At 41.1% G+C, this 16,938-nt stretch overlaps 1 protein-coding gene and 1 long non-coding RNA gene across 6 annotated transcripts in view; both read right to left on the bottom strand.

Moving 5' to 3' along the window:
• The window catches only part of LOC144649875 (uncharacterized), a 31,074-nt gene extending 24,921 nt beyond the window's left edge, over positions 1–6,153 (bottom strand). For 2 of the 3 annotated variants that reach the window (XR_013569970.1, XR_013569969.1), the window contains exon 1: positions 6,057–6,153. This is a non-coding gene — a long non-coding RNA (uncharacterized LOC144649875). The remainder of the gene's footprint in view (positions 1–6,056) is intronic. The other variant, XR_013569971.1, reaches the window with a different exon arrangement.
• An 856-nt stretch (positions 6,154–7,009) lies between these two features.
• LOC144651801 (TNF receptor-associated factor 6-like) lies at positions 7,010–16,712 on the bottom strand. 3 transcript variants are annotated; one of them, XM_078511801.1, is made up of 7 exons: positions 16,449–16,712; positions 12,062–12,116; positions 11,502–11,606; positions 10,994–11,155; positions 9,478–9,561; positions 8,758–8,835; positions 7,010–7,428 (listed from the first exon to the last, which is right to left on the bottom strand). In XM_078511801.1, the coding sequence occupies exons 1-7, from the start codon at positions 16,679–16,681 to the stop codon at positions 7,189–7,191; spliced, it is 957 nt and encodes a 318-aa protein (XP_078367927.1). In that variant the 5' UTR covers positions 16,682–16,712; the 3' UTR covers positions 7,010–7,188. The 3 variants fall into 3 exon arrangements, with proteins under 3 accessions (XP_078367927.1, XP_078367929.1, XP_078367930.1); XM_078511803.1 differs by having other exon boundaries at positions 8,797–8,835; XM_078511804.1 differs by lacking the exon at positions 16,449–16,712 and having other exon boundaries at positions 11,971–12,087.
• Positions 16,713–16,938: the final 226 nt, after the last annotated feature.

The following is a 16,938-nucleotide window of genomic DNA, read 5'->3' as shown; positions in this document are numbered from 1 at the left end:
GTCTAAATCACAAACTAGGTATTGGGGCCAAGGCAGTCTTGCCCAGTCTGCCAACTATTGTATAGGTCATTCCTATTTCGCAATTACCTTGTTAGCTGTAATATTACTTTAGACAAGTAGTACTAGTGATTTTCCAGCATGCAAGTAGAAGTACAATCATAGCAATACTTCAGTGTCGCATGTCTTAGATAGGCTAGTTGCTAATGCTCTTGCAGCAAGTACATACGTTAAGCAAGCAGCCAGTGTATTTCGCAGTTATTTCGTCGTTCGGCACTAAAAAGCCCAAGTTAGACTCTATATCGTTGGCCCAGTGGGTGATAGGCAACACCCGTATTTTCCACACCTTATTACAGTTAGGTAAACTTCCATCACAGGAAGATGTTCAGCACTATTTAGCCTACACAGTAAAAGTAATGGAATTAAGCACTAGGTTCACATGGGCTTCTGTACTTAAGTACGACGATGAATTTCGTCATCTACAGGCCACCTATCAGTATCCGTGGAGTTATGACTCTCCCCATCTCCACACCGTACTCCTGGAGCCGGTCTTGGCTCATAGCCAAACCAAGCCCCTGTCTAAGCCTAATGGTAGTATTGGCTCTGGGAGCTCTATCTTTGCTAATTTCACTCAGGAGGGTAAAGTGATATGTAGGAATTTCAATCGGGCTAAGGGTTGCACCTTACGTGATTGTAGTTTTGCTCATGCATGCAACCGTAAGGTAAATGGGAAGGCATGTGCCCAGCCCCATCCTTTTTACAACCACCAGGGTAGTCCTAAGGGTGGCACTCCTACCCCTACCCCTCCCACAGGGTCGCATTGACTACCTATCCCTTCACCCCTTAACACAAATCTTTGGCTGGCAGAATTACTTAATGATGAGGATCGCTCATTCCTCACAGATGGCATTGTTAATGGGTTCCAGTTAGTCCCTTCTGGCACCCATTTTGCAAAGGCACAGAATAATAATTACAAATCAGCTACTGGCACCTGTGTCAAAGCAGCAGTCGAGCAGACTATCTTAAGCGAAATCCGCGAGGGTAATTATGTTGTTACAGAATCCAAACCTGCTATTGTAAGTGCGCTGGGAGCTATTCCCAAGCCAAATTCTTCAGAAATTCGCCTTATTCATGATTGTTCCCGCCCGCATGGCCAAGCCCTCAACGATTATATCAGCACTCACTCCTTCAAGTTTCAAACCTTAGATGACGCTATAGCACAACTCCAACCTAATTACTTCATGGCTAAAATAGACCTACGTCATGCCTACCGTTCTGTTCCCATTCACCCAAGTAACTATGCAGCCACTGGACTACAATGGCATTTTGATGGTGATGACGATGTCACATATTTCTACGACACCCGCCTTCCCTTTGGAGCTAAACGTTCGCCAGAGATTTTCCATCGTTTGACCCAATCGGTGCGTAGAATGATGGCTAGGCGAGGTTTCAATTCCGTTGTGGTTTACCTCGATGATTTCCTGGTGATCGCCCCCACACGCGAAGCCTGTCAGCTGGCCTTCTCCACCCTGTTACAGCTGCTTCAAGACCTTGGGTTCTCCATCAGCTGGCACAAAGTTATCCGCCCTACACAAAAACTAGTGTTCCTAGGTGTAGAATTAGATACAAATAATTGTTCATTGTCCCTTCCGTCGAGCAAGCTTACCGAACTCCAGACTGTAATATCTAACTTCCTGAACAAGCGACGGGCAAACAAGAAGCAACTCCAGCAACTCGCGGGTAAACTGAACTGGGCATGTCGAGTGGTTTATGGGGGACGTACTTTCCTTCGACGCATCTTGGACATGATGAACACCCTGCAGTCCACCACGGCTAAGATTAGGCTATCCTCTGATTTTTTTGAGGACATCAAGTGGTGGCACTCCTTTTTACAAGTGTTTAATGGCCAGCGCCCCTTCCTCAGTACAAAGCCGATCACGGACGTGGATACAGATGCTTGTAATCTAGCCGCTGGCGCTTACTACAGAGGTGATTGGCTATATCACCATTTCTTATTAGACTCCCCAGAATGTGCAACCCTTCATATTAATTATAAGGAAGTACTGGCTCAAGTCTTCGCTGCTTTTCGCTGGGGTCCATTGTGGGAAAATCATCATGTTATCATTCACTGTGACAATGTTGCAGCTGTACATATTATCAATAAAGGCACCACTAACCATCCTCTTGTTATGTCTTTTCTTCGTAAATTGTTCTGGCTATCTGCCATTCACAACTTTCGTTTCACAGCCAGCTATATTAAGGGCCAGCTAAATACCACTGCAGATGCTGTTTCGCGCCTTCACCAACCGGACAAAGCCATCGCCTTTTCCCGCCTCCTGCTGCAGTATCAACCTATTCAGCAAGTCTATTCAACACCTTTGGTCAATCACATGTCCCTGAACAGTGGTATTTTCCTTCTTTCCAGATTCACAAGAACCAGAGCTTGCCAAGGAACTTGAAGACGAAATCTTCCAGTACCGCTTCCATACTTTTGCAGACAACACAAAGGCAACCTACCGCACTCACCGTGCCAGCTATCTCCGGTTTTGTGCACGCATGGGATACCCACCTTTTCCTGCACAGCCTGCCCACCTCTGCCAATATGCAGCTTTCCTAGCTAGATCCCTAAAGCCATCCTCTATTCCAAATTATTTAAACATTATCGGCCTTCTTCACAAGGAGTTCAACTTACCCAATCCCCTAATAGACAACTGGTCCTTACAATCCCTCCTTACAGGTATTAAACGGGTTAAAGGGGAACCACCTGCCCAAAAGTTACCTATCACCCCAGATATTTTGCTGCGTATTCACTCTCAGCTAGACATGCGCTCTAGTTTTGATGCTTCGTTCTGGGCCATTTGTTTGGTTTCTTTCTTTGGCATGTTACGCAAGAGCCACCTGCTAGCCAGTTCCCCCGGGGCTTTCAATACATCCCAGCACCTTTTACGCTCAGATTTCCAGTCCTTCCCCTGGGGCTACTTAATGTCCATTCGCTGGAGTAAGACTATCCAATTTCGCGAAAGGGTTGTCCAACTTCCTCTTCCCCTTATTCCAGACTCCCCCCTTTGTCCCGCTAGGGCTATAACCCGGGCTATGTACTTTACCCATCAGGCTAACCCCAGCTCACAGGCCTTTTTGTTTCTCAGCTCGCCTGACCTACAACAAAAAATTTTTACGTACGCTATGTTTTTAAAAAAAAAACTTAGGGCGGTTCTTTTATCCCTAGGTCTGCCAGCCAAAGATTATGCCTGCCACTCTTTCCGTAGGGGTGGGGCCTCCTTTGCTTTTCAAGCAGGTATTCCTGTAGATCTTATTAAGATTCTGGGTGACTGGCATTCAGATGCCGTTCTCCTATACCTTACGGTTCCACTTACTATCAGACTTCAGTCAGTTAATATCCTTGCTAAGGCTATTATCTCAAACACATCAATATGACTCCACATTCCACACGTTGGGTTTGGAGTGTAATTTAGTATTTTATTTTCTATGTTGTTATTGAAAGTTACATTTTAACAGTTGTCAATAAAGGCTGCCTTAGACCCAAACCTATGTGCGTTTTGGTTGTGTGGTTTAGCCGGTGTGTAAACAAAGGTCACGCTTGTTATGATTTCTTGACCTTTCATCACGCTTGCCGCCGAATCGTGGCTTGGAAGTTGTAATGTGAAGTTATGAAAAAGAACACATTAAGTGCGAGCGTTTATTAAAATAAAAGTTTCACAGAAGATTGAGGAATCGGCGACATTTTTTGCGGGGAATGTGTTATCTTTCGGGCGACGAACGCCGACAAAGTTGTGATTTATGCAAATGTCGGCTTCTAATCAACGAGAAGTTTATTTGCCGTTCAGCTTGATTTTTTACCGATTAGTACTATTTTGAGCGGAATGAAATAGCTCTTTTTCGCTCAATTCTAATTTTGACGCTGGATTCGTAATCAGTGTTAGGATTTCTACGGCTCGAGTTCCGCCAACGTGCTCAATTGTCACAAACATATAACTACAGTAATTTTACCGCCAACATCGCCGCTCACGTGTGAAAAATGTTAGCTGGAACTCGTGAAGCCAGTTATAAAGTTTTTCGTGGCTGTAATAGCTTAACATATCGTAAACAAGAAAATGGTCGTTGAAACCGAAGTCTTCAACGCTAGCAAAACATGGATAAAATTTTTCATTTCGAGAATGACGCGAATTCTCTCAGAGACCCAGACATGCTGTGTAAATAAACAACTTGTTGACCAATGTTTATAATTTTCATTACGTGTAACTACGAATACGGAATTCGCTTGCAGTTCGCTTGTTCTGTTTAGCCTTTTAAGTTCTTGGTAACGGTTAAATTTCAGTTTGGGATAGCATATGTAACAAGTATTCGAAAGTAGGCTTGTTGAACCGATCAAATATAATTTCTTTGGCCGCTACAGGGTTCAGACGAAATTTACCGCCAGAAAGCCGTGCAAAGATCGCTAGATTAATTTCGAAGCGTTACTTTACTTGACTGAAAACCGTGATTTAGATAGCCACGAACGAAATGATTTCGATTTAAAACATACAACTTTGTTCAAATAAGACTTTTGCTTTGGAATACAAGCGATATTCGGGGAAGAAAGAACTCGCTTGAATGGTCGACATGTCAAACGGCACATTTTCTGTTTTCAACCACAGGTAATCTTTGCTTGGCGATGTTCGCTCGCTTATTTTTTCTACATGTATGGTTAACAATGGGAAATTAAAATCTCGAGAGAAGTTAGAGCCGTGAACTTGCAGTTTTTACAAGCGTCTCGCGAGACGAGTGTCTCGTCTCGAGAGACGAGACTCTCGTCTCGCGAGACGAGAATCGCGTCTCGCGAGAGGGTGGTAACTTACTTTTGAGCGGTACTGTAAGTGACACAGGCTTGATAGCCTGCGTAGCAGGCGCCGTAGTTTCCAGGGCGCGTATTCTCGCGATCGCGCACTATTTTAACACACACTAAAAAACGTACACAGATGTCTGCTACGCAGGCTACGGGTTTGACAGATTGATAACTCTTGACAAATCTTTAAATTCTGTTCAACGTTAAAATGTCACAAAATGTAGGCAATAATTAATTAATAAATGAGGTTTAATCACTGTTTTTTAAATACAACACGCGATGGTTAAAATGTTTCCGTCCACAAAAGGGATAGTTGCATTTCAAGAACTTCTTATAAATCAAATCCCAAAATCAAACTGCTAATTAAGATGCTTTTTTAAAAATAATTTTCAGTAATCAGAGACAGTAATGCACGGGTCAGATTTCAGTCTCACATGCGAAGTGTCATGTTCAGTTACGCAAAACTTGAAAAATTTGAACAGAAAACAAAACTTGAACGGTCAAGGATTATTTGGAGACAAAATTTTTATTCAAGTTAACATTACATTTGCCGTTAGAAGCAAAAAACTTTTGACTTTCTTGTGTGTATGACATGCAGTAATTTTAGTGAGCGTCGCTTTGTATTGATGTTATTCCTACGCAGAGCGAAAATGCGTGCGAAACGGTTGTTTAGCTTTGCGAATATTTGCGAAGTCGTCAATACTGCTTTGCTAAGAACGATTAAATTTATGAAGACAAAGCATTCTGATAAAGCAAAATGGTTTTTGAATGGAATTGTGGTTTGCTTCACTTGCCCCAGTCTTCTGTATTCAACGCTGTTAGTGATCTTGGCATCCCCTGAGGGGATGCCAAGATCACTAGGGATCTTGGTACGGGGGTGCCTAAAATTGGGGGATACCAAGATCACTGCGACATCGGCACTCTTTATAGAACGAGGCATAACACAATAGATGCTATTCTTATTCAATGACATGCAAAAAGGAGCAGAGAATGATAGGCCATGTCACGGTTTTCGACGCCATTTTTGACAGGTAGGCAACGCAGTTAGCAATTACAGTATTGTTTGTATGGGAATCCGACGGCAAAGAATCAAAATGGCCCTGCATTCTGTAGTTCTGCAGTAGCATCTATTGTGTTATGCCTCGTTCTATAAAGAGTGCCGACACGGTGGACCGAAGTGGCCCTGCATTCTGTAGTTGCTCCCATTTAGAGTTACCTTTAGCCCCTCACAGTGCACAGCCACCACAACATTCTGGAGAATAACATGTTTTCCACCGCCATCCAACCTCGTCCCACCGCCATCTTGAAATCCGAAGCGTTTGGGTGGTCTGGGACGGCTCTCGATCCCAGATCTCCAAGTTGCAGGTTGCTAGATTTCCGTCCGACTGCGTCCGAGCTGCAGGTCTGCATTTGCAGCTCAACGGCACCAAATTTTGCAAGGAAGCTGGCTTTTCACGATCAGAAGACCAAGGAACGGACCAAGGAAGTGATTGGCAAATGAAACTTGCGTTTTTAAATTTGCAATCCATGACCCCCGGGCCATGATCAATCCAGCGAAGAACAATTATTAAGAAATGTGCCGCGATAGCGAAGGCGGGAGACCGGGGGGGGGGGGGGGGGAGGTGGGAGCTAAACCAACATCCGGCACAACTCGAAACTCATTTTGTTAACATGTTACACGATGCATTTTTCCTACAACTTGCAACGCAACAAACGTTGCAAATAGTTGCTTCTGTCAATATATTTCCATTACCTCAAATAGAAGAGTACCTTTACCTTTTTAATGCTCTGCACCCGAATCAATTTGTTTTGAGAAATGGAGCCGACAAGTGTACATTTCCTTGTTTTTAAACACGGAGAACTTTTTAGTAAAGTTCCAAAAAAAATTTATCCCAAATCATCAGGATTCAAAAAGGAAAAAATTAGAACTTTGTTGTTGTTGTGTTCTTTTTTTTTTTTTTGCAAATTTCCGTCGTTTGACTGCGGTCGAGGCAGGGGGTGAGGATATCGATGATGTAATCGGTACAACCAAAATATAATCAGGGGAGGGTGATTAAAATGAGCACATGATCGGTGTGTCGAGTTCAATCTGTTTTGTGTTCATCATTTTGGTGGAATAGGAATGTTTCATTAGGGCGTTTAAGCAACACGACGGTAAAGGCGAAAACGTTGTTATAAATGAATTATGTTTTATTTAAAAACATATAATGTCTAGTCCAGTTATTTAACATCTGTCTTTTGATATCAGAACTATCCACAGCTAGATATGTAAAGACAAAAGGTCCATTCCAAATAGAAACTTGACAAATTCGCCGTTGTGTTTCACGTTTTCCAGTCAACAAAGGCATTTAATGATAATAGTGATAGTAATAGTAATAGTAATAGTTTTGTCGGATATTTTGCATTTCGAGATTTTTCATTGCCAATGACAAATTAGCCATATCGTCCTGCATTTGATGGAATTCTTGTCGCTGATCTTTCATGCTGCTGATGCTGTCGAGCTCTCGTTTCGTAGCAACCAGCATTGTCATTTCCAAATGGTGATGAATGCTCGCGTCTTTGTGTTCATTAAGATAAGCTCTCTTGTCCTACATAAACAAATCGCAACATAAAAGTTTAGTTCTTAGCATGGAAGAGCCAACCTTGTATCTGGATTTGCTAATAGACTACTGCTACTACTACTACTACCACCACCACCACCACCAAGGAAAATACCAAATTGTATCATGGGAAAAATATAACCACAACAGTATTAAGAAACCTTCAACTTATAAAGGCCAAAAAAGAAACTCAAGAACATAAGTTTTCATTTCAAGAGCAACGCGACCTTCAGATTTGACTACGAGTACGAGATCGAGTACGAGTACAACTTTGGAATTTCGACACAATTGTATCTCCTAAACTATAACTCTTCCCTGTTGCTGACTAACACATAAATAAACGTTAGGGATAAGATTGGTGTGATAAGTGATTATAGGAGGCACACGAATTTGGTTTGAAAACTCGTTCTCGTACTCGTAGTCCAATCTGAAGGTCGCTAATATTAGCATAACACAGCGACTGGCTTTTGGCAAAACGCACAATCTGATTGGCTAAACAGGTGCCGTCAATCGATCGATAGACGGCTCTTAAGTGGAGCGCGCACTCTGTTTTTCGCTGTATATTTTATTCATCAAAAGTTTAATAAATCAACTCTAGTAATATTCCTTGTTTAAGTCTCGGGAATTCGTCCCTTGCCGGTTATCAACCGACAGAAACCTCGACCTTGCTGTCTAAATGTTAAATGGCCTGCGAGAGCGAGGAAACCATAATGGCGGATTTTACAATAGAACAAGATGACTGTTGGCTAGTTGGCAAAAACCTGGATCCAGTCTCTCTTTATTGTTTGTAAAAAAACGGTGCTAATTGATGTAACATCTAATCAAGTAAAATAACTAAGGTGATTTAAAGTTACATTATTTGGGGGGCTATGTTTATTTTTAGGGGGGAGGCATGATTTTTTCCTGTTAGGTTTTAGGGGGTGGGGGGCTATCGAAAATTTCTACGAATATGAAAGAAGGTATTAGGGGGGGCATAAAAAATTTAAGTTTTTCATTCTCAATAACTATTAAAAAATTATTAGTAGTTTTGCTGATAAAACAATTGTCATAATGTGGTTACTTTTGAGACTAAAAATGCCTTGTTTTAATCTTCAGGGTTTTTTCGCGGTGGCGTTGGAAGGGGGGAGGTGTCATGCCTGCTCACGTTGGTGGGTTATGTAATGGGGGGGGGGTTGGGAAAAAACAAACCAAATAATAGAGGGGCTACCAAAAAATGCAAGGGAATAAATCTCAAATCGACAAAGACCCCCCCCCCCTACATAAATTATGAACCCTTCCTTAAATAGATTAACATTCATGAAATAATTTATTACAAACCTTAAATGGACAACCGACTTTGGCAAAAGGGCAAGTTACCTTTGTCATTGGGCATTTCTCCGATAGATGCCATTCCATCTACCAAAAGGAAAAAAATAGGCAGATATGATCCAACTAACACTCCTTCACGGCCCTTCTCTGCAATCTTTACTGTTATCAAGTATTTGATAAGATGAGATTAACTGATACCTTTTAAAAATTTTATTTTTAAACATTTGTGCCTTGATAATAAAAAGTTTAAAGGGATCACACAATGCGAACTATTTATGCCACCTGTATTTATCTGCTCCAACGGCATAAAGCCACGAGCACAAGCTGGAAAACCTGTCTTTATCTAAATGCACTTCACATTCTCTTGCTAAAATTCATTATTAGTATAGACTCGAATCAACCTGCTACTAGAGAATCAAGCTATCACCCGAAGTACTTCGTCGCACGGCTAGGCCTGCAACTGCTTTTCGAACTTGAAGATCCAGGGGCAGTTAGACGGGCCACGGCAGATCCAGGCAGAAGTATCGGTGCGACGAAGTTCCCAAGAACGGAAGTTTTTTTAAACTTCGTCAACGCACGATTTAGCTGCTTGGTTTAGTAACTTCGTCCCTGCTCGACTAAATGCCCAGCCTCTCAGAGGAAAGTGACCCGCCCAGACGACATTTTTGAAAGAAAAATAAATTGATACTGTCTTCTACCTATTATTAAACTCTACACCAGAAAGCTTACCTCTTCTCTGGGTATTTGATTTTCACAGCTGTCGTTGTTGGCACAGACGATGGGAAAGCGTCTGCAGAAAATGTCTTCATGTTGCTGCATAAAAAGAGACCTACATCAGAGTGTTATCATGTTTTGTTATACTCCTCAACTTAAAATACAGTTTTCTATTGGACGAGAGCGCATCGCGTGAGGCGCGTCAATTTGTAGAACTCCCTTGGGCGAAAAAAACTCACTATTAAACTTCCTAGGACCACAACAGGTTGAACCCCCGTTGAACCTTGGACTTCCACGTGATCAAGACCTGCGGCTCGCCACGGTTTGAACGCGAAGGAATCCGAAGTTGTTGATGATGAACGCTAAGCTTCATCGTTTGTTTCGTACTTGAGAGCCAACAGGTGAAATATATTTTTTTGTACACGCAAAATTTTTATTCGACTCAAAGAAGAATATATTTCAATGCAAATTTAAAAGCACAAAGTATCGCGCAGTGTTAACAATTTTTCAGCTGTAGGAAAATTTAGTGATGAATAATGAAGACAACAGCTACAGCTAGATTCAGCGTTTAATTTCAGTTGGGGCCTAACAAAACACTAAGTAACCGTCCCTGCGGAAACACTGAGTAAGTTTTGTTTCCCCGAGACCCTTAATTTTCCCCTCGGCTTCTCCTCGGAGAACATTGACGGTCTCGGGGAAACAAAACTCACTGTTTCCCGCCAGGACTTTGAGTATTAATTGGACAAAATTATGTACCAAAATTATTCACATCTTATTGAAAACTTTTGTGTTACTGTTTCAAATATCTTATCAAAAGAAATCATTTCAAACAACACCAAACATTCACATTCTTGTGAACTTTGAAAGTCATTTTCTTAGGCTCTGATACGAAATAAGTGTTGGTGTTTTCACGGATAATTACCAACATCTATACATCTTTAGCTTTAAAAAAAACGGTAAAAAATCTGAACGCAATAAGATTGAAATTATTTTGGTACTCGGTTAAACTAAAATTAATATTACTCGATTTCCTGATGGAATCCGTCTTAAATAATACTCATTTTGTCATTCAGAGTGTTTGTTTGAACAAAGACTGTTCACTTTTAAGCCTGGTTCTCATATGATCGTCCCGATCGTCTCTGTCGCTTCTGTCGCTTCAAAAAGTTTGCTTGCTCCAATCACCTCAGACTTTGCAAACGACAGAAGCGACAGAGACGATCGGGGCGATCATATGAGAACCAGCCTTTAGCCTACTGTTTTTTTCAGATCGCGGTAACCAGTTTTCGTTTCGTTCCTCAAGTTTTACGTTGAGATTAAAGAGAGTATACGAACGGTTAGCCACCTACGCAAACGTTATTTTGGTTCGTTACGCAATCTTTCCTCCCCAGCGAAGGAAGGAAATGGAGAGGAAAGATTCAGCTCGACGACAAAAGAACGTCTGCGTAGGAGGCTAGCTAAGGGCTAGTTTGAATACAAGGTTATAGTTTGTTTCACCAGTACAGGTGAAAAATTTTATTATACCAATACTTACCTGTTTTTGGATAAAATAGAACTCATCCTGACAGTGGACGCATTCTATAATTCTCTTTGGACACTCGTCATTGCGGTGAGCCTCTAACAGTCGCCGCTGAATGTTATCTTCGCAAGCAAGGCACACTTCGCGTTCTTCATAACTGCATTCATCTCTGTGGTCCTAAATTACATGCAATTGTAGTTGTTTACCATACGAAGTTGAAATTATTTGTCGACCCTTTCAACTTTGATTTAAATGTAAATTAAAACACCAACGACTGCGATACCTAGCTGGGTATACTTTCCAATGTTCGGGAATTCAGCCCAATTCAATTGCAAAGTCTTCAGTTCGAAACTCGGTGTGTGGAATATTCGACGCGATCATTGACTCAAATCAGTCGATTTTGCACGTTTGATCCTGATCATGAGGCTAATTGTTGAAGTACATGTGCATTTCCTAGCTTACTAGAGTGGCAAAGAGCCACTGGATTCATCCAAGCAAAACAAGCAAGATATTAAATATATACCTCTGCATGCCGTAGTTGACCAATCCAGTCACAGCCTCTCTTGCTCTGCTTGCATTTAACACAGAGAGACAAAATGTCTCTTGCCCAGGCTTTGTCAGAAAAAAACTTTAAAGTGAAGAAGAATATTCAAGGTTAAACGGTGCTGCTAAGGAGCCGGACTAAAGTACGACACCTGGTCAAATTAAAATGTACTTGACGTTAACAGTAATTATGCCAACTACAACTTAATTTGTCCAATTTTGTAAGATATTTTTGTTTGAAAAAGGTTGTTAGATGTTATACAATATACATGCAGTTCCTCTCTGTAACTTCTATTAAGCTTTTAAATATAAAGCGATGTAAAGCGTGGATCACTGATTGCCTACAGAAGGTCCCCAAAATGTTCACGAATGGACTGTGGATTGGATGTGATCCCCAAGTCGAACTACATATGTACCTCTTGAAATACCACTTCAATTTGGATGCTTACCGATGCATGCATGCAGGTGATCCAAACACTGATAGGGTGCTCACTGAAACACTGTTGTGACTGGTTTTCGTTAGGCTTTAATAATACTTACACCTCCTTCCGCTGGAATTTGTCGCCGATCGATTGGGCAAACTGGGTGATCGCTCCTGCCAAGAGATAATACAAACTGTAACCTCGAAATTTCCAAGTAAGGTTTCCGCCTTCAAAATATTGTGCGTATTTTTGGGTGTACATATATGTGCTTGCAACCTAGTGCCTCATTGTCGCAAGTATCCTATAGCTACAGCTACATAGACAGCCCACAAGGGTTTTCAATCCCCTGTATACCCTAACAGGTGTAAACTTGTACACACAAAAACCCTAAAAAGGCCGGGATAGTTGAAATCATTTCTTCGTGTTTCGCTTTTCGTTGCGGGACGCGAATGAGAGGCGGCTGTATTCGCAGGCTACGCCATGACTAAACTGACTTCATTTTCAAGGACAAAAACTGAAAAGTGGTTTATTAATTAACTTTTAACCGTTATTCATTCACGAGTAAACCAGGCTCTCTTGGCTGTAAAATCAGGAAAGAAGCAAAATTATAAAGGAAAATGGACAGGGAATGTGCGTACGACATTGGCCGCCATTTTTTTTTACATCGTCGCCCTAGCTACGCTGCATGTGGTCTGACCACAGGAGCAATGTTTTCGCGGGAAATGTGATTCTAAAAATAAAAATATACGGGAAAGGTTGACTCAAGGTTACAGTACGTATGGAGGCTCCAGTTGATGGGCTCCTGGTGAAAACACTGCATCAATCAATGAAAGTCGTGAACAAAGTGTCCGAAGAGCATAACAACTTCTTGAATCTGACAAACTCCTTTTCACTATCTCGTTCGTACTTCATCGCCGTATTTTCTTTTCGAATTTCAGCAAAAAAAACGACAAAAAATTGCATCTAACTCATGACTATGAATATCTAAGCCTGCCGCACACTAGAGCAACTAGCTGAGCTATTCACCTCACGTGCCCGTTTGCTCAGTCATTTACTCACTGCACATTTCACCGCAGACAGTGAGGAAAGTGCTTAGCAAGTTTGATTCAGAAGCTGCCATGTTGAATCACGTGAGCATTCTGCGTGTGTTTATTGGTCAGTTGATATTATCTGGCTGAGCAAGTTTCTCATGTCGCCCGAACACGTTGAGGATTTTGCCTCTCGAGGCAAAAAATATCAAACACGATAGATATTTTCCTCAAGGCCTCGCGAGGCAAAATTCTCACGAAAAATGTCCGCACGAGAGAAATCTGCTGAGCAAACGGGCACGCGAGGCGGTTAGCTCAGCTAGTTGCTCTAACAGATTTCTTGCTTCGCTTCGCTGCACTTACGTTCACCCAAGTTTTGTACTATTTGAGTTGTTTTGCTCTTGGTTTTTGCTTCTCAGTTTAGCTAGCTCCTCTTCTGAAAACGTAGAAAATTTATCTTTGTTGTTACTATTGCTGAAAAGCTCACAAAGAATGGAAAAACGTAGCAAACTTGCCTCTGCATTCCGCAAAGTTTCAAATCTGTTCGCTTCAAAAAGCCAAAATTCCCGAACTAGAGATTGAACTACGAAAGAAACTTGAATTAAACTTTGTTTCGAATTTAATTTCATTTAAGATAAAGGCAAGAAATGCATTACAAAGCTTCAAAATTCCAAAGCTTCGAAAATTTCGAAGTCATACAAATTTGCATGCGTAATTAATGCACTAGTCATTTGAAACCCCCGCCTCCCCCCACCCCTCGGGCATGAGCGGGGCAAAAGCGGGGCTTTCACTTCAGATTCACTCCATTTTGGTCTCCCGTTATGCGGGGGATGCGCCAGAAATCACAGTCTTCGCATCCCGGACCGGGGGAATAAGCGGGGTACTCACTCCCTGGTCAGCGGTTTGCATTTTCGCGCCGCATGGTAATTTCGCATACATTATCGAAATGTAGGTAAATAATAGTGTTACTTGTGAATGTGCTTACTTTGCATTTACAACAATCAAGATGAATAAATTACTAATACTGAGTGAAAAACAACTGAAAACTGTCCGCAAGATTTAAGAGAAATTCTTAGCGCGTCAAAGATGTAATAGGAAGTTTCTAGTTTTAGAGATCAACAAACAGGGAGCCGGCTATTCAAAAAACACAGAGCATATTGTAATATCATCCTGCATTTCCATATTAAGTTGAGTTGGAAATTTCAAATAGTCGTTTTCTTCCTTGTCCATCGGGGAGCTTTTGCAATTGTATTCCTAGCTGCTCTGAAATCAATGTGTTCATTTCACGGCTACCAACGTTTTTATAAATAAATCATCCCTTACTGTCATCCCTTGTTGTGCTTGCCTATAACAAGTTTTCTACAAGGAATTACCATGTGTGTGGATATATAGAGGGGCGGGGGAGTTCACCATTCACTTTTCTCCCGGGGGCCGGGGACTTCACTTGCTTTCACTTGCCAAAAAAGTGAATGCCCCGCTCATGCCCGAGGGGGGGGGGGGGGGCGGGGGTTTCAAATGACTGGTGCATAAGTTAGGTCGTCAGAAGAGAGCTATTTAGAGGTTTTTTTCATTTCTTGAATTAATAAAATAAATGCCCTATACTTCATTTTTTTTTACTGGATTGTCTACCTTTTTTTTCTCGGACAACCGGGCCTTGAATTTTCCTTAAAGCTGTCTCAACAACATCAGTTTAACGTGACATTTGAGACGTCACGCATTACGCGTGATGAATTATTCTCGGAAAGGTGGTAGTAAAATAAAATAAACTTGTTCCATCTTTGGCCACAAAGATGGAACCTCAAATTTGTTGGATACTTACGTGTTGAGTGGATTTAACTGCAGTGTGGAAAGTTTAAAATGATTTGTTTTGGCAAATTTTTGTAAAAGTTTGCTTTTTGTTTCGTAATTTATTTTCCGAGTTCAGTGGGTCATAGCAACTTTGATTAAGACCTTTAGGAGAAACCTTTCCAAATTGCAGCATCGAACAACAATGTCTTGAAACTCTCAAAAAAGATAAGATTTCTCACTAAATCTTCACTACTTTGGTATTATTTTAGAACTTTTTCCTCATTTAGCCTTCACAAAATCGCATTTTATTCCAGAAACATTCAAGATTTTCAAAGAAAACATCCAATGTTTATTGATCGGACCAAAATCATAAAGCGTACTTTCAGCCAAACATTTACAATTATCCTCCCTTCTTCTCTCCCGGTGTACTCGTTGGCATTTCTACCGATAGGTACCACTAGTTAATATATATATGTATATGTAAATTGTACGCCTGGAGTCCCTATTAGGGACCTTCAGATTGGACTACGAGTACGAGTTTTCAAACCAAATTCGTGTGCCTTCTATAATCGCTTATCACACCAAGCTTATCCCTAACGTTTATTTATGTGTTAGTCAGCAACAGGGAAGAGTTATAGTTTGGGGGATAAAATTGCGTAGAAATTCCAAAGTTGTACTCGTAGTCAAATCTGAAGGTCTCTATTGTAGCGAGGACAACCAGCAGTCGTGTCTTACATTTATCGCAACATGAAAGCAACCAACAGGAAGTGAAACCCAGAGCCTTCTCGCACTGAATTTTTCCTCTCAGCGCTAATTATAAGGAATTGAATTGGCTTTTGATTTTCTGTAAAGTGGAGAACTCGTGATGTACATGTTAAGATAGGCTCGATTTCCGCCGCCTCCTCGAGTCCGGTCTTTAGCTTAAGAGTGGTCGTGAAATTTAAATGATTGACGACTGCATCTGTGCATAATTGCACATAGATCATATCAACCATTACCACACCATGAATCGAAATGAAACGTTTAGTTCGTGAAGAAATGAATGACTATCATATGTTTGAGGCGGATAACTCAAGAAAATGCTCAAAATGCGCTCTTTTACCTTTAAAATGTTATAATTTATAGTCTTGTTATAAATAGTTTTCCGCGTCAGTAGTTGCCTGTTTACTCATATATATGCAAAATTACTACTGGATTTTAGTTTCTCGAACTTTCGGAACCAACCTGTTGCTCTTACTTACCAGACTGAACAGTATCGATAAGTTTTAGATAACTGAATATGAAAAGTTGCAATTTAGAAACTACAATTTTCTTCGTACCATATAAAACAATGTAATTTTAAAGACAGACATGGGACGACTCATGAGCTCCTGACTATGATTGTATTATGTCACTCTCCTTACTAAGTGATTGAGGATTTGATCTTCGTTTTGACGAAGTCAGTATCAGTAGTTAACTCTTCAGATAGGTGTTACAAAAATACTTGATTGCAACTGCCTAGCAGTAACACAGACTTATACCTACAACCGAAAAACTTCATACAAGAGTACAAGTACGAAAAAATTGTGTAGTGTACAGTGATGTAAGCCAAATGACCGACGGTTTCTGTTGTTTAAATAGCGTAAACATGCTTCATTTTTATTGCTTTCAGTAGCAGATTTGAAAATATGTTGTTTGGCAATAGTTTACCTTAGTGTCCTTTGCAAGCAATCGTTACAGAATCGATGGCCACACTCTGAAGTTTGCACGGCATCTCGCATCGGCAACAGACACAACGGGCATTTCTGACTGTCTAAAACCTCGTCCACAAATTCGTAGTCATAGCCACCGAAATGGGGTTGATTTTCTTCCTCGAATTCCTCCTCGTTGCTACTAGATGAACTTACAAAAAATTGATCATGGTCTCTGGCCAGAATGCTCATTTCTATCTTGTGTGAAAAAGGGGGTTGCTTGTGACCGCAAAGATATTTATTTCAATTGCTTGGTAGGGCTTGAATTGCGATTGGTTAACTTGCAGACAAAAAGCTCCTAAACCAATCATGCTGCTGTAACGCCAACATCTAAAGACTCACTTTCCACTTCGATTCCGCCTTTCTTTCTTTCAGCTAAAGGAAGAAACTGAAGCTAGTTATTAGTGGCAACGATTTTGAGTTTGTAGACGAGTTGTCTTCATGCCATG

Source organism: Oculina patagonica, chromosome 4 (genome assembly GCF_052425735.1).
Source record: "Oculina patagonica isolate OP01 chromosome 4, crgOcupat, whole genome shotgun sequence".
NCBI classification, from domain to species: domain Eukaryota; kingdom Metazoa; phylum Cnidaria; class Anthozoa; order Scleractinia; family Oculinidae; genus Oculina; species Oculina patagonica.
The sequence above is the reverse complement of the archived record's forward strand: the minus strand, read 5'-3'. Positions and strand labels throughout refer to the sequence as shown.